Here is an 18,228-nt window from a genome sequence, read left to right as displayed (position 1 = left end):
CTTTTTAAGGTATGCAATTGTATAGTTTTTTTTTTAACAACGTAGTTTGTAGTAGTTAATTTCTTAATTGCATTGCAATCATATGTGCTTAGAGTGTGTATCTATTCTTTTTTGTATGTAGGATTTCATATGTATTCTGGCATATCCATTAAATTCTCCTTGTTAATTATGTTGTTTAAATTTTATTTATCCTTACAAACACTTTTTTTGTTCAGTTAATCAAAAAATTACAGAGAACATGTGTTAAAATCTCCCATTAAAATTGTGAATTTATTTCTTTATTTCTTTCAGCTTTTATTTGACATATTTTGGGGTTCTGTTTTGAGTTTTTGTATTTTCTTGCTGAATTAAGTCTTTGATGACTATGTAGTGGCCATCCTGCCTCTAATAAATATTTTTGCTTTAAAATATATTTTGTCTGATATTGAGCTAGCCACATCACTTTCTTTTATTGAAGATTACATGGTACCATATCGTACTTCCATTCTTTTCTCTCTATTTAGATTTTAGGTGGATGTCTTTCAAACAGCCCATAGCTACCAATTTCTTTCTTTTCACTGGTGAGTATAGTCCAGTTACAGTTATTGTGGTTACTGGTGTATTATAGTGATTTCCACATGTTATTTTGTGCTTTCTATTTCTACTGCTTTTTCTTTATTTTATGTTTCCTTTATTCTCCTTTCCTGAAATTTTTAATTGAATGACTTTTGTAAAGTCAGGTTTTTTTCCCTTTAATATTTTGGAGACTATACCTGATAATTTGAGATTCTACTGTTACAAGTATTTGACATATATATTTTTCTTTTAAAGTCTAAAGTTATTTCTAACTGCTTCCTGAACTATAGAGGAACTTAGAACATTTTAAATCCTATCACATTTCCACTTTTGATTATTACTGTTCTGCTTTGTCCAACATAGCCCTTTATTGTATCCTACAATTAGTGTTAGTTTAGATACAACATAAAGTTTCTTTGCTGTTTTCGGTAATTTAGACCTTTCTTGCAGGATCATTGTCATTTTTGAAGCATATCCTTTAGAAGTGCTCTTTCTCAGGGGTCAGTGGTGTTAAACTTTTTTTTTTCTGAAAAATACCTGTATTTTGCCTTTCATCTTGAAAGATAATTTTATGGGTACTTTTGTTAATTTCAGATTAGCAATTATTTTCTTTCAGTGTTTTGAATATATTATGCTACTGTCTTCTTTTGAAAAATCAGCAATCATTCCAATTATTTTCCTCTGTATGTAATAATCTTTTCTATCTGGTTGACTTTAAGAGCTTCTTATTGTCTTTGTTGCTGTATAGTTTCATTGTGGTGTATATAAGTGTGAATTTCTTTTTATTTATCTTATTCGAATTTTCCTGAATTGGAGTGTTCATACCTTTCATCTATTTTGGAACCCTCGCAGTCATTATTGGTTGCCTTTTCTCCATTCTCTTATTTTCTTCTCAAATTCTGATTAGATTTGTATTAGGCTGAATCAGTCAAGAAAACAGAGTTAATGCCATATAGTGCAACAGAAGGAATTTAATATGGAGAATTAGTGACAAATGTTTGTCACATCTGAAAGCCAAATAGGGGATAGTGAGGCAATTTAAAAGTTCAGAGTGGCAAAAAACTGTTGTCACTTCTCAGGCTGCAGGAGGTAGTCTTAGCAGAACCCAGAATCTGAGGCTATCTAGAACCCTGGCGGTTTCTGTCCTACAGGAACAGCGACCATAGAGAGCCACAGCAACTGATGGAGACATCACCATAGAAAGCAAAGAAGGCAGAGGAAAAATATTTTGATTTCTCCCTTCTCCCTACTTGGGACTCACTGGCAGAATTTCTCAGGGCAGGAAGCCAGTTGGACAAGGAGTGTAGGAAATATGGTTTTGAGATGTCAGTCCCCAAGATTCAGGAGATGGATGATTATGCATGGATCTGAGAGCAGCCTGATCATCCCATTCTCCTCTCCATATCTTCTAACTTAGTTTTCACATTTTTCTGTGATTTTGACCCCCTGTATTACATTCTGGGTAATTATATTGCTGTGGTAAAACATACATTGCATAAAATTTGCCTTTCAAACTATTTTTAAATGTGCAGTTCCGTGGCATTAAGTACAGTCACATTGTTGCCCAACCATTAACACCATCCATCTCCAGAAATTTTTTATTTTCCCAAACTGAAACTCTGCATTCAACAATAGTTCCTGTTCTTTCTTCCCTCAGCTGCTAGCAACCACAATTCTACTTTGTGTCTTTGAATTTGACTATTCTAGACACCTCATATGAGTGGAATCGTATATTTCCCTTTGCGACTGGCTTACGTTGCTCAACATAAGGTCTTCTAGGCTCATCCATCTCATCCATGTTGTATTATGTGTCAAGTTTCCTTCCTTTTTAAGGCTGAATAATATCTCTTTTCTTTTTTCTTTCTTTTCTTTCTTTCTTTTTTTTTTTTTTTAGACAGAGTCTCTCTCTCTCGTACAGGCTGTAATGCAGTGGCACCATCTCAGCTCACTGCCACCTCTGCCTTCTGGGTTCAAGTGATGCCTCTGCCTCGCCTCCCGAGTACCTGGGACTACAGGCATGTGCCATCACACCTGGCTGATTTTTATATTTTTATTAGAGATGGGGTTTCACCATGTTGGCCACATTGGTCTTGAACTCCTGACCTCAAGTGATCCGGCTGCCTCGGCCTCCCAAAGGGCTGGGATTACAGGCATGAGCCACCGCGTCCAGCCAAATAATATTTCATTTGTAGGTGTATACAGCATTTTGTTATCCATCTGTCAGTGGACATGTAGGTTGTTTCTGTCTTTGGCTATTGTGAATAATACTGCCATTAACGTGGGTGTACAAATATCTCTTTAAGCCTTTGATTGAATTCTTTGGCTTATATTCAAGAGATGAAATTTTTAACCTATGGTAAGTCTATATTTATTTTTGTGAAGAATTGCCATACTATTTTCCACAGCAGCTGCAATATATTCCTGCTAGCAATGCACAAGAGTTCCAATTTCTCTACAACATTAACAACACTGAAATCTCTTTCTGGGTTTCTTTTTTCTAAATAATAACTTATAATGAGCATGAAGTGGTATCTCATTGTGACTTTTTGATTTGCGTTTTCCTAATTATTAGGATGTTGTACATCATTTCATATGCTCATTGACCACTTGTGTATATTATTTGGAGAAACTTCTAATCAAATCCTTTGCTCATTTTTTAATTGGGTAGGTTTTTTTTTTTTTTGAGTGGTGGGAGTTATTTATATATTCTGTATGTTAACCTGTTATCAAATATATGATTTGCAAATGTTTTTTCTCATTGTGAAGATTGTCTTTTCACTCTGTTGTTGATGTTTTGTACATCCCTTGATATCCAAAAATTGTGGTTCTTATCAAGTCCAATTTATGTATTTTTTCTGTTCTGCTTGTGCTTTTGGAGTCATAGCTAAGAAATCATTGCCAAATCCATTTTCGTGAAGCTTCTCCGTTATGTTTTCTTCTAAGTGTTTTATTATTTTAGCTCTTATGGTTGAGTCTTTGATCTATTTTGAGTTAATTTTTGTATGTGATCTAACAGTAATATTCTTTTGCATGTGGATATCCAGTTTTCCCACCACCACTTGTTAACAAGACTGTTTTTTCCCTATTGTTGGAAATCATTTGACTATATTTCTGGGCTCTCTATTTCACTCTATTTGTCTATATGTACCAGTACCGCAATTATTTGATTACTGTAGCATTGTAGTAAGTTTTGAAATCAGGAAGTATAAAACCCCCAACTTTGTTCTTCTTTACAAGATTACTGGAGATCCTTTGAGATTCCACATGAGTTTTAGGATGTATTTATTTCTATTTCTGCAAAAAAAATCATTGGGATTTTGATAGCAATTGCATTGAATTTATAGATCACTTTGGGAAATATTGACATTTAACCAATATAAAATCTTCCAATCCATGAACACAGGTATCTTTCCATTTATTTGTGTGTTCTTTAATTTCTTTCAGCAATTGTAGTTTTCAATACACAAGTCTTTCATCTCCTTGGTTAAGTTTATTCCTAAGTATTTTATTCTTTTTGATTCTATTGTAGATGAAATTGTTTTCCTAATTTCTTCTAGTTGTTCATTGTTAGTGTACAGAAAAACAACAGATTTTTGCATGTTGATTTTGTATCCTGCAGCTTCGCTGAATTCATTAATTAGTTCTAACGTGTGTGTGTGTGTGTGTGTGTGTATGTGTGTATGTGTGTGTGTGATTCTTTAGGATTTGGTACATATAAGATCAAATAGTCTGTGAACAGAGATAATTTTAATTCTTTCTTTCCAGTCTGAATGCTTTTATTTATGTTTCTTGCCTGATTGCTCTGACTGGGATTTCCAGTAATATGTTGAATAGAAATGGTAAAAGTGGGCATTTTTGTTTTGTTCCTGATCTTAGGGAAGAAGCTTTTAGTCTTGCACCATTGAATATCATGTTAGCTATGGGCTTTTATAAATGGTTATTATGTCAAGGTAGTCTTTTTCTGTTCTTAGTTTGTTGAGTGTTTTTATTTTGAAAGGGTGAATTTTGTCAAATGCTTTTGCTGCATCAACTTAAATGATCATGTGTTTTTTCCCCTTTCTTCTGTTAATATGGCATATTACACTGGTTGATTTACATATGTTGAATAATTTTTGTAGTCCAGAATAATTCTCCGTTGGTCATGGTGTATCATCCTTTTAACATGCTGTTGAAGTTAGTTTGCCTGTATTTTGAGGATTTTTGCATCAATCTTCACAGATATATTCATCTCCAGTTTTCTTCTCTTGTAGCGCCACTGTCTGGTTTTGGTGTCAGGATAATGCTGGCCTCATAGAATGAGTTAGGAAGTGTTCCCTCTTTTTAATATTTTTGGAAGAGTTTGAGAAGGGTTGTTGTTAATTATTCTTTAAATGTTTGGTAGAATTTACCAGTGAAGTGATCTGGTCCTGAGATTTTGTTGTTGTTGTGGTAGAGAAGTTTTTGATTACTAATTCAATCTCTTTTATAAGTGATACCTCTTTTCAGATTTTCTACCTCATCGTGATTCAGTCTTGGTGAGTTGTGTGTTTCTAGGAATTTGTCTATTTCATCTAGTTTATCCAATTTGTTAGCATACAAATGTTAACAGTACTCTCTTCTAATCATTTTTGTTTCTCTGAAATTGGTAATAATTTTCCCTCTTTGATTTCTTGTTTTAGTTATTTATATCCTCTCTTCTAGTAAATCTGCTTAAAGATTTGTCAATTTTGTTGATCCTTTTGAAGAATCAACTCATGGTTTTGTTGATTTTCTCTACATTTTTGTTCTCTGTTTTATTTATCTCTGCTGCATCTTCATTATTTTCTAGTGGTTTTTTTTTTGTGTGTGTGTGTGCCACTTTTAGGTTCAATTTGCTACTCTTATTCTTGTTCCTTGAAGTGTAAAGTTACATCATTGATTTCATATTTTTCTTCCTTTTTTAAATTTAAGCTTTTAGAGCAACAAATTTATCTCTTAGCAGTACTTTCACTGGATTCTGTAAGTTTTGCTATGTTGTATTTTTATTTTCATTTGATTCAAGATATTTTCGGTTTTCTCTTGTAATTTCTTCTATAACTTATTGGTTGTTTAATAGTGTACTGCTTAATTTCTACATATTTGTGGATTTTCCAGTCTTCTAGTTTCATTGCATTTTGATCAGAAAGGATGTTTAGCATGTTTTCAGTCCCTTTAAATTCATTAAGGCTTGTAATGCAGTCAAACACATAGTCTATAATGAAGAATGTTCCTGTGCACTTGAGAAAAATGTGCATTCTGTCATTGTTGGGTGCAGCGTTTTGTATATGTCTGTTAAATCCAGTTGGTCTATAGTGTTGATCGTGTCCTTTATTTCTGATTTTCTGTCTCATTGTTCTATGCATTATTGTAGATATTGAAATCTTCTACTATTATTGTAGAGCTGTCTCTTTTCCCCTTTAGTTCTGTCAATGTTTGTTCATATATTTTAGAGCTCTAAATTTTGGTACATATATGTGTATAGTTGTTATGTATACTTGGCAAATTGACCATTTTATCATTATCACATTTTCTTTGTCTCTTGTAAGAGTTTATGACTTGAAGTCTTTTGTAGATAGCATATAGTTGCATCAGGTGTGTTTCTTTCTAAAATTCATTCTGCCAGTCTCTTTTTTGATTGGAGAATTTAATCTATTTACATTTAAAACACCAATAGAGAAGAACTTACCATTATCATTTTTTGGTTGTTTTTTGATGTTATAACATTTTTGTTACTCATTTCCTCTACTATTATCTCCCTTGTATTTAGTGTATATTTTGTAATGACATGTTTTGATTCTTTTCTTATTTTCTTTGTGGTTACCATGGGTATATCCTGAAATTATAGCAACTTATTTTAAACTGATACCAACTTAACTCAATTACTTATAAAAATTCTACTGCTTTACAGCTCTGCCCCCACACTTTGTTATTGATGTCACAAATTACATTTTACATATTGTAGATATGTAAAATAGATTAACATAGATTTATAACTATTTTTATGCATTTGTGTTTGAAATTAAAGATAAAAAAGTGGCATTAACTAAAATTACAGTACTACTGGGTTTTATAATTTTCCATGTAATTACTTTTACTGGAGAACTTTACATTTTCATAAGACTTCAAGATATTGTCTAGCATCCATTCATTTCAACCTGAAGGGCTCCATTTGGCGTTTCTTGTAGGGCAGATGGAGTGGTAATGAACTCCATCCATTTTTGTTTATCTGGGAACAAAAATTAATTTTGTTCTCTTTTTTGAAGGATAGTTTCCCAGATATAGAATTCTCAGTTGACAGGTTTTTATCTTTCAGCACTTTAAGCTGCCTTCTAACTTGCAAGAGTTCTGCTGAGAAATTCACTGATAATCTTGAGAGTCCCTTGTATGTAATAAATTGCTTTTCTCTTGCTGCTTTTAAGTTTCCTTTTTTTTTTGTCTTTGTCTTTTCACAGCTTGATTATGTCTGGGCTTGGGTTTCTTTGGATTTGCCTTCCAATTCAGTGAGCCTCTTGGATTTCCAGATGCATGACTTTCCTTAAATTTGTGAAGTTTTTGGCTGTTATTTCTTCAAATAAGCTCTCTTTCCCTTTCTCTTTCTCTTCTGCTTCTTGAACTCTCATAATGTATATATTGGTCTTGTTGGTGGCGTTCTATATGTCCCTTAGGCTCTGTTTATTTTCTTTCATTCTTTTCTCTTTCTGCCCTTCAGATGATAATTACAAGTAATTTGTCTTCAAGTTCACTGATATTTTCTTCTGCCTATTCGAGTGTGCTCTTGAACTCCTTTAGTAAGATTTTCAATTCAGTTATTTTATTTTTTATATCCAGAATTTCCATTTGGTTGTGTTTAATAAATTTATCTGATTTTGTACAGTCTGTCTTATTATAGATACTTTCACATGTTCCCTCTATCTCTATTCTCTGAAAACAAAATTGCATAAGATGGTATTATTTCTTTTTTTCTTCTTCTTCTTTTTTTTTTTTTTTTTTTGAGACTGAGTTTTGCTCTTGTTGCCCAGGCTGGAGTGCAATGCCAAGATCTTGGCTCACTGCAACCTCCGCCTCCCAGGTTCAAGCGATTCTCCTGCCTCAGCCTCCCAAGTAGCTGGGATTACAGGCATGCACCACCATGTCCGGCTAATTTTGTATGTTTAGTAGAGATGGGGTTTCTCCATGTTGGTCAGGCGGGTGTCGAACTCCTGACCTCAGGTGATCCACCCACCTTGGCCTCCCAAAGTGCCGAGATTACAGGCGTGAGCTGCCGTGCCTGGCAAAGATGGTATTATTTCTTTAAAAAATATTTGATAAAATTGATTGTTGAAATCATTTGAAAATTTTCTATGTATTCTTTTCTATTCATTTCTACTTAATATTCACCAAATATTTATGGACTGTCTACTATGTGTCAGGCATGGTTTTAAAGTCTTTGAAGTACGTCAGTGAAAAAACAGGATAAACATTTCAGGCCTCAAGGGGCTTACATTCTGGTAGTGGAGAAAACAAATAAAACATAATTATAGGAAATTATGGAGAGTGTTAGGAGGTGATAAGTGTTATCAAAATGCAACAGGGCAAGTGAGACAAGGAGTTGGGAGGCAGGATGGGATGTAGGAAGTCAGATTGGAATTTTAATTAAGATGATCAGGGTGGGACTTACTGGGGACGTGAAGGCTGATGTAAGACTTGAAGGAAGTGGCGGTGTGAACCATGTCAATATCTGGAGAAAGAGCATTCTAGGCAGAGGGAACACAGATAACCCTGTGGGAGATCAGCCCTGCTATGTTTTAGAATGAGCATGAAGCCAATTTGGTTATTTTATTAAAGAAGAATTAAGTGCATGTTTACAAAAACAAGCAGAATAATTGTTGAGATGAGTCTGAAGATCCTGAAGTAAGATACGTTTTTCATTGTATTATGACCAATTTTCTATCTTAAAAAAACCCAGAAGCTCAATATATAATAAATCTATTCAAAAGATGAGTATTCATTTTAAAATGTAGCTTGGTGAGTACCTTTTCAGAATTATGGTAAATGCACGTATCAAAATATGTTAAATATATATGTTGAAAATAATTGTTTGGCTTACATGATCATATAACTAAGAACTTAATTATGTGTTTTAATTTTACAGGCTAGAGAATTTTAATTCTGTGCATGCTAAAGGATTAGGGAAAATATACAAACATTTTTATGTCAAGTGCAATTTCCTGTAGTTATTAAGTAATTAGTTGTTTACTAGCTGTGACATTCTATTTCATTCTTAAAGAATAAACAACTTTATATGGTAAAAGTATAGTTTAGCAGTCAGGAGACTTGATTCTGGCCTAATTCCAGCCTAATTATTTTGAAGCAGTCATTTTAAATGGCTTCATTTTACCTATGTGTTGGGAGTTTTGTTCATTTGCTTTATATGGAACATGGCTAGGTATATTCTGTTTCCAAAATGCCTTGTTTTTGTCATTTTGTGATTATTGCTTTATAATGTTTTACACTGTATTGATACACTGCTTTAAATATTTGTCTGATTGAGAATTGTTAAAGAAAAAATTGCATTTTAAACAAATTCCTGCTTATTTTTAGTGTCCAGCTCAAATCTTTTCCTGACCACTTCAGAATTTTCTCTGATTCTTTTCCTGATCACTTCAGAATTAATTGCTTTTCACCTGGGCTATTATAGTACTTTATTTATATTATTATTTATCACTTTTCATAATATGTTATAGTTACATGTTTATTAATCTATCCATGAGTTTTCTATCTTTGTATTTCCAAAACTCATAAAAGTACTTTGCACATATTTGTTGTTCATTCATTTTTTCATTGAATTCTTATGTCTGTGTATTGAAAAACCAACAGTTAACTCCTAAGAGTTAATATATCAGAAATGAAAACTGTGTTCAATAACATTCCTGCTTGAAAGGCAGTATTCCATGTAATGAATGTTTCTCTTGCTTGACAACTCCTATTTCAGACCTTTAACAAGATTTAATTTGGTCTTTTGGTCTAACGTTTATGTTATAGAGATGGCATAAATGCTTATTTGCATGACTCAAGTAGATGTAAGAAGTAGTGATTTTGTCACTGATTATGAAATTGTTAAAGAGGATGATTATTACTGATTACCTCTTTGCATTTTGGATCAAAGGCATGAATTTCATAAAGATTAAGTGTTCTAAGAACTATTCAGAAGTGTGTTTTTATATAGTAATACAATTTTTAGCATGCATTCATAACCATTTACTAGATAATGTGCCCTTAAGTATAATGAATCAGAATGTGCTCTTACTGTGTTTTGGATTTTCGTATTCTTTTCAGTTCTCCCTAAACCTTATTTCTCTTCCTAACTTAAAAAAATGTAGTTTTTGAAGAACCCTATTTATTCATTTATTCAACAGCTATATATTTAACATTTACTGTATGTTCCAGGAACAGAGTTAGGCCAAATCGATTATTAGATTTGGAAGTGAACAAGATAGATTAGGTCTCCACTGTCAGAATTAACAATGAACAAATAAACATTTGCCCATTTATTCATTATTTATTGATTGCCTATCATGTGCTAGGCATTGTTTTGGGAATTGTGGATACAGTCACAAAATAACAGAGCCCATACCTCCTGTAGCTTACATTCTAATGAAAGAATAACAGCATAAGTGGAGAAGGCTAATTTTATAAAGGTTCGTCAAGGAGGGCCTAAGAAATTGACATTTGAACTGAGATCGACAGGACAAGAAGGAACCAAAGGAAAAGGCTATTTGAGGACAAACAGCAATTACCCCGGATAGCAATGAACTTACTACATTTGATGCACATTGGTTTGTAGCTTTTGATGTCAGAATATTAAGGATTTAGTATTCCTTCCATTTTTTCAATTAATAATGAAGTACAGGCATCATTTGTAAAGTTTGGTAGGAAAGAGTAAACGGCAAAGAGAGAAAAATTTGTGGAGAAACAAATTTGAGGAAAGATATCACTGTGAAATAGTAACTCCAGAGAACAGGGAATATACAAACAATAGAAGCGCTGTAGGGTTGCTGGGCAGAGTTGATAGTGTAATTGTCAGTTCCTTATCCTCAATTTTAGGTGAAACTAGTCAACATGGTTGTATTGTTTTCTCAGTTGTGGGCACAGATGTGAAGAAGATGTAGTATTTAACCAGAGTTGTTTTCACCCTCCAGGAGAATATGATGGAAAAAGGGAGGAACAAGAGTGTTTAGGGCCTTTGTAAAGATGTCACAATAATACAAGGCTTTAGAGTCTATCCTGGGGAAGGAGAAATGAGTAGGGAGTGAAAAATTAAGAGGGCTGATGGGCTTAAAGAAAGTTGAGGATCAGTGGATTGGTGATGTGAATAAAGCTGAAAGTTGTGAGTGTGGCCAGACAAGTGAATTTCATGGGCTAATATGGAATATTGATATATATTGAAAAGAGTGTGGTTTATATAGATAATTGAAATAATGTGAGGGCTACCAGAAGTGCTAAGAGCACTTTCCTTTCTTTTATTATTCTCACCCTTTTTTGTAGTTTTATAGAAATGGTGTAATATAATATAGGGAGAATATAGAAAAGAGCATCACTTGGAAGTCAAGAAAATGTAAAATGTCCTTTATAAAGTCACTTGATCTCATTGACCTATTCTTTTAATTAATTGACAAATCAATTATTTCAGCAGTGTGCCAGGTGTTGGACGTACAGTGATGACATCAGATACATAAATGCTATCTAATTTACAATCACAATAATGGTACCAGTGATGATATCGGATACTGATATTATTGATAATATTGATAATGATATCAATAAATGACCTCATTGACCATATTCTTTAATTAATCAGTCTATCATTTCAGCCCTTGCAGTTGCTGGGCATACAGTAGTGATGTCAGATAACAGCAGTGCAGAGTGCTGCTGGAGTACTGAGGTGGGGCATGCAACCCAGATGGAGTGGAGAGTAGTCACACTTGTATGAAGTGGTATCTACGCTGAGATCTGAAAGATAAGTAGGTTTTGCAATTTAGCAAAGAAGCCACAGGCAGATGGGGTCAGGAATAGTGTGTATTAAGGTCCTCAAGAAAGAAATGCCTTGAGGTATCCAGAGTAGCTGAATCATAGTGTATGAGAGAAGAGGCTGGAACATTAAGCAAAGGCCATATTTTAAAGAATTTGGTAGGTTATGTTAAGGAAATTTCATCCTAAAAGCCATGTAGAGTACCCATTATTGAGTTTTGCATAGAGAAGTGACACAAAACATGATCACTTATAAAGTGCAAGATCTGCTTAAATGAGGAAGTTGAATTTTATCTTCTCTAAGGTTCATTCTAAAATTATTTGATTTGTTGTGATACCGGAGTATAAAGAAGAAAATCAAAATTACATAAATGTCTCTTATTTTAATCTAAAAAGAATTAACAGCAATTAATAAGAGACTAGATTGGACATAGAAATAAAGCCCTGTTTACAAAGCATTATTAAATTCATATTAATGTTTGCAAATGAGAATTAAAATTCAAATTTCCTATGACTCTGAAATATGTTTGGTTACTATTGAATATTTTCTATCATATCAGTGAAAATATTCGCTAATTTCCCATGGGTTTGTGTGTGCCATTTGATATCCTCAATCAAATGTAGATGAAACTGTACTTCTTATCTCCAGGTATTTAAACCTTTGAGATGTTTCCATTAATTGGAAAAACAATCATCTTTGATAACTTTCCTGATCCTTCTGATACGTGGGAAATCACTGAGACAATTGGCAAAGGAACTTACGGGAAAGTTTTTAAAGTACTGAATAAGAAAAATGGCCAAAAGCAGCAGTCAAAATTCTTGATCCAATTCACGTAAGTCATATTTTTTCCTTCTAATTAGCTTTATTTTATCTGTATGAAACACTTAAAAGACTGTAAGTATTTTATCTTGATTTATTCATCATAATAGCAGTCTAAAACAGGTTACAATTTGAAGATAAAGGTGAAGGAAAAGTCTACTTATTTGCTTTTCCAAGTTTCTGTGCTTAATATGTGTAATAAGGCACAATAAGTACTTGATGAATAATTGCATAAGCACACAAAAAATGCAGCTCTCAATCGACAGTGTTATTGAAGTTGACTCAATGTTATTTTAGACATGAAAAATTGTAAAGATACAAACTCAGGGGTCTAGAAGTAATCCTAAAATGGCATCTTAACCATATCTTCTTTTCGTCCTGTGTTTGTTTAGGCTTCAGGAAATATTTCTCTTAGGCCAAACTAAAGAAGACTTTTTAAAATTAAATTTATTTCAGAGAAGGAAAATTAATTTTCAGGTTTGCTTAAATGTTTCCAAAGCAAACGTGGTGTGGATTTATAATCAGGGCAAAGTTCTTATTGTGAAGAATTAAATTTCATGTTCAACTCTGGTGGTCTCTGCTTACAGGAGGCCACAGTAGGGGCCCCCATTTGCTTTTTTTTTTTTTTTTTTAAGTAGCAATTGTAATAAGCAAAACGGCCAAACCTTTTTTTCTGTTTTAAGAGCATGAGACTACTGAGATTCTATTTTCTGGTAATGAGAGCTGGCAGTTTCCGAATATCTTCAGGTTGCTGGTAGACACCATTCTCTCCCATAGCACATGCGAGAGCCAGAATGAGCTTAGTCATCAGATGCTTCTCAAACATCTACTGAAAGCAACTTCTCCATCTTGCACACATGATGCGAGCATGGCATGATGAAAATGGTGAAAAAATGTGTATAGAGAGGGCATCAGAGTCCTAGGTCCTTGTTACAGCTCATCTACTACTTGTGAGATGCTGCAAAAGGTCTTGTTCATCTTAGGGTTGCTGTTCCTTTTTTTTTTTTGATAGTTTATTTCTGCTAAACCCATTATAACTACACTCCTCCATATTATTTTGAGCAGAGGAGAAAGGTAGGGGAGGTGTATTTTAAAGTAATAAATTAAATACACTGGAGGAAAAAAAAATCAGACTCAGTATGCCCAGGCTTAACTGTTGCTGAATGTCTTCACATTCTCTTGGAAACTTCTAAGCATTTAAACTGAAGGAACAGAGGTACAAATTAAGTTCTACCAAAGTGACTATACCTCTCTTTCCTCTAGCCTTTGCATTAGGGATTCAGGTGTGTGGCGGCAAGAGAAAGAAATTCAGTCCAATACCATTGTCTGGCCCATGGTGTATCTCTTTCCCTTCCTTCTTAATGGAGAACAAATGGCTTATAATCCATGTAACCACTATTCTTTCATAATTGACTCATGTGTGGTATACCTACAAACCTTATAAGTCATATTTAGTACTATTTAATGAAATACTGATTTTATAACTATTATACTTAATTTAGCCTTTTGCTTTCATTCTTGTCACAGTACATATATATTTTTCTAATAATTATTTATTTACTCTTCTTTCATCTTGTCACAAGTCAAATAAAAAAGATTTATAACCAAGAGATTATAATCTTAAATAAATTTAAATGCATCCAAACATCTTGAAAATATTTGCTTATTTTAAATTAAAGGAGTCTTACCATTACGTATTTTTAATCAGTCATTTTATTTTCAAGAGAGGAGTTGAATGAGTAAGATGAGAACGTAGCAGACTATGGAGTCTTTTTTTTTTTTTTTTTTTTTTTTTTGAGACACAGTCTCGCTCTGTCGCACCGGGCTGGGAGTGCACGGTGGCCGATCTCAGCTCACTGCAAGCTCCGCCTCCCGGGTTTACGCCATTCTCCTGCCTCAGCCTCCCAATTAGCTGGGACTACAGGGCGCCCGCCACCTCGCCCGGCTAGTTTTTTGTATGTTTTAGTAGAGACCGGGGTTTCCACATGTTTAGCCAGGATGGTCTCGATCTCCTGACCTCGTGATCCGCCCGTCTCGGCACTCCCAAAGTGGCTGGGATATACAGGGTTTGAGCCACCGCGCCCGGGCCCAGACTTGGGAAGTCTTATCTGGATTTTACACTAATAGCTCTGGACTCCAGCTCTTCAGGGCTTAACTTTATGCCTCTAAAATTAGAGTTCAATTTTAAATTTCTAACCTCTGTGATTCCATGAATTTTCTATAATAAAAAAATAACAATAAGCCATTAAATGTTCACTAAAATCAATATTTAATTAAAGCTTTCTCTTCTTTATTACTCTGTGAATTGTTTCGGATTATATATATGTGATTTTCTAGAAATATGGACTAAGTGGGCCTGTCTTTCATTCTTATTGATAAGATAGCAGGCCCTGCTTCTTCTTTTGCTGAATGGACCTTTAGATCATTAAAGGTTTTGAGCAATCTTTTATAAACTTACCTCTATTTGAGTTTTTGGAAAAGTGGAATTATTGTTTGTATGACTGAAGTTTTGGATAGCTTACTAAATGTCCTGGTTTTTCCAAAAGAAACAAAATGAACCAGATTCCAGTCTTAAAATTTACTATTTCAGATCAATGGCTTTGCCATTGTAACAAAGTTAGTAATACAAAAAAGCAAAATCATCTGGAGTAGCTCTCCATAGATGTTTACTTATAATTGCATATAAAAATAACATTTATCCATTTTAAAATTTGATGAAATTGACATAACTTGAGATTCACTTGATTATCATGAAAATCACAATCTCTCCCCTTAAATAATGTGATGAGAAATTACAGTACATAATACTAAGCACAGTAAAGACTATTATGACCTTGACATAATCAAATTCTATGTTTGGTATTCTATAATCTGTTTCTTTGACATTACTTACGTTTTTCTCACAGTTCTATGCTTATGACTTTTTGAAACTAGGATATTGACGAAGAGATTGAAGCAGAGTATAACATCTTAAAAGCACTTTCTGACCACCGTAATGTGGTCAGATTCTATGGGATATACTTTAAGAAGGATAAAGTAAATGGAGACAAGCTGTGGTTGGTTCTTGAGGTAAGTGTTTCAGCATTATTTGTATGGGTGGAAACTTAGAGTATGGTTCTGAAATGACTTATTATACTATTTATGTAACATTGATATCATAAAAACAATTCTGGTAAGTTCCTGACCAGCCATGAATGTTGTGCCTAGTTTTGGCCTTGCCGTCTTAAGAAACATCAAAAAATTGAAGGAAAGCCACGACGACTAGTAAATGTTAAAAGGAAATTACTCCACAATAAAAGACTAAAGAAACTGAGATTATTTTTCCCATAGGAAAAAAAAAATTAAAAGGGATTTCATTATAATATTTATTTATTCATCTATATTTTGTTTCATTAACGTGTGATGAACCTCTGTGCCAGGTGCTAAGATATAAGAAAATTAATGTTAAGTGAGGCTTCATTAGGCAAAATAGTGAGCTATAATTTTCTTTTCTGTCTTTATTGAATGCTAATGACTTGAACTACAGAACCAGGTATTTATATTTACAGGGAAGAAAACTTACTTCAAATGGTGTTGATACTGAATAAGTTGCTAAAGGGAATTTGTAGAGTCTGCCCTTTCCAGTCCTGAGAGTAGTTTTTCTTACACTGGAGCAATCCTCTCTAAGGCAGGAGTACTAGCAGGTCCCACACTAAGGTGATTGCCAGTCCCAGACAAATTCCGTTTTTCTGATTTTCATTGAACATTATTCAAGTGCGGTAAACATTATTTCTAATAAAATCTATTAGAATTTTTTAAAATCACTTTTATCAAATTCAGGGACAGTAGATACCTTTATTTGACAACTATAACAGCATATATTTATTGTGTTCATCATCGTTTTATTAGCATTTGAGTATTTTATTTCTTTTTGAATGTTCCATTGCTTTTCCTGAAGTGGCATTGTCTTAGTCTATTTGTGCTGCTATAACAAAAATCCACACACTGGGTAACTCATAAAGAACAGAAATTTCTTCCTCTCAGTTTTGGAGGCTGGAAGTCCAAGATCCAGGAACCAGCAGGTTCACTTCTCTGGTGAGGCCTGTTTACTTCCAAGATGGCACCTTGTTGCTACATGCCCTGGAAAGAAGAAATGCTTTGTTCTCACATGGCAGAGGGCAGAAGGCAAGAGAGCCCAACACTGTGTGGAGCCTCTTTTTATTAAGGATCTTAAAACCCCATTCATGAGGAAGAAGCCCTTATGGCTTGATTACCTCTTAAAGGTCCCACCTCTTAATACTATCACATTCACCATTAAGTTTCAACGTATGAATTTTGGAGGGGACACAGCCAAAGTGTAATAGGCACAATAATCATAAATAAATTATATTAAGACTTATATTCATATTTTTCTACTTTTTTTTTTGAAATGGAGTCTTGCTGTGTTGCCCAGGCTGGAGTGCAGTGGCACAATCTTAATTCACTGCAACCTTCGCCTCCTGAGTTCAAGCGTTTCTCGAGCCTCAGTCTCCCGAGTAGCTGGGATTACAGTCACATGCCACCATGCCCAGCTAATTTTTTTATTTTTGTATTTTTAGTAGAGACAGTGTTTCACTGTGTTGGCCAGGCTGGTCTCAAACTCCTGATCTCAAGTAATCCACCTGCCTCGACCTCCCAAAGTGCTGGGATTACAGGTGTGAGACACTGTGCCTGGCCTCCATTATGGTTTTTAAATGATTCTACAAATAATAGATGATCATTGTGGAAAATATTTGAACCTATAAAAAATTCTTAATATTTAACATATTTGCTTCATTTTTTGTATGTTTTTTTCTTTAAAAATATTTTAAGTTCAGGAGTACATTTGCAGGTTTGTTATATAGGTAAACTTGTGTCACAGGGATTTGTTGTACAGATTATTTCATCACCAAGGTGTTAAACCTAGTTCCCATTAGTTATTTTTCCTGATCCTCACCATCTTCCCACCCTCTACCATCAAGTATCTGTTGTTTCTCTCTTTGTGTCCATGTGTTCTCATGATTTAGCTCCACTTATAGGTGAGAACATGTGACATTTGATTTTCTGTTCCTGCGATAGTTTGCTAAGAATAATGGCCTCTGGCTCCAATCATGTTTCTGCAAAGGACATGATCTCAGTCTTTTATATGGCTGCATAGTATTCCATGGTGTATGTGTACCACATTTTCTTTATTCAGTCTGCCATTGATAGGTATTGATGTGGTTTTGCTGTGTCCCCACCTAAACCTCATGTTAAATTCCCATGTGTTGCAGAAGGGACCCAGTGGGAGGTAATTGAATCATGGGGGCAGGTCTTTCCTATGATGTTCTCATGATGGTGAATAAGTCTCATGAGATCTGATGATTTTATAAGGGGGCGTTTCCCTGTGCAAGCTCTCTCCTTGCCTGCTGCCATCCAGGTAAGATGTGACTTGCTCCCCCTTGCCTTCCACCATGATTGTGAGACCTCCCCAGCCATGTGGAACTGTAAGTCCATTAAACCTCTTTCTTTTGTAAATTGTCCAGTCTTAGGTATGTCTTTATCAGCAGTGTGAAAATGGACTAATACGGGCATGTAGGTTGATTTCATGTTTTTGCTGTTGTGAATAGTGCTGCAATGAACATACATGTGCCTGTGTCTTTGTGGTAGAACAATTTCTATTTCTTTGGGTATATACCCAGTAATGCAATAGATAGCTGGGTTGAATGATAGTTCTGTTTTTAGTTCTTTGAGGAATCATCACACTGTTTTCCACAATGGCTAAACTAATTTACACTCCCACCAGCAGCATATAAGCATTCTCTTTTCTCTGAAACCTCACCAATACCTGTTATTTTTTGACTTTTTAAAAA

General features: G+C 34.2%; 1 protein-coding gene across 1 annotated transcript in view; it reads left to right on the top strand.

The window, feature by feature from the left end:
- Window positions 1-18,228, top strand: part of MYO3A (myosin IIIA) — a 271,870-nt gene that overhangs the window by 5,339 nt on the left and 248,303 nt on the right. The window contains 3 exon segments of the mRNA XM_017870799.1: window positions 12,209-12,361; window positions 12,364-12,392; window positions 15,314-15,448. Coding sequence (XP_017726288.1) covers window positions 12,226-12,361; window positions 12,364-12,392; window positions 15,314-15,448 — 300 coding nt within the window. The 5' untranslated portion in view covers window positions 12,209-12,225.

This window comes from Rhinopithecus bieti, unplaced genomic scaffold (genome assembly GCF_001698545.2).
Source record: "Rhinopithecus bieti isolate Rb0 unplaced genomic scaffold, ASM169854v2 scaffold_5022, whole genome shotgun sequence".
NCBI lineage: Eukaryota > Metazoa > Chordata > Mammalia > Primates > Cercopithecidae > Rhinopithecus > Rhinopithecus bieti.
The sequence above is the reverse complement of the archived record's forward strand: the minus strand, read 5'-3'. Positions and strand labels throughout refer to the sequence as shown.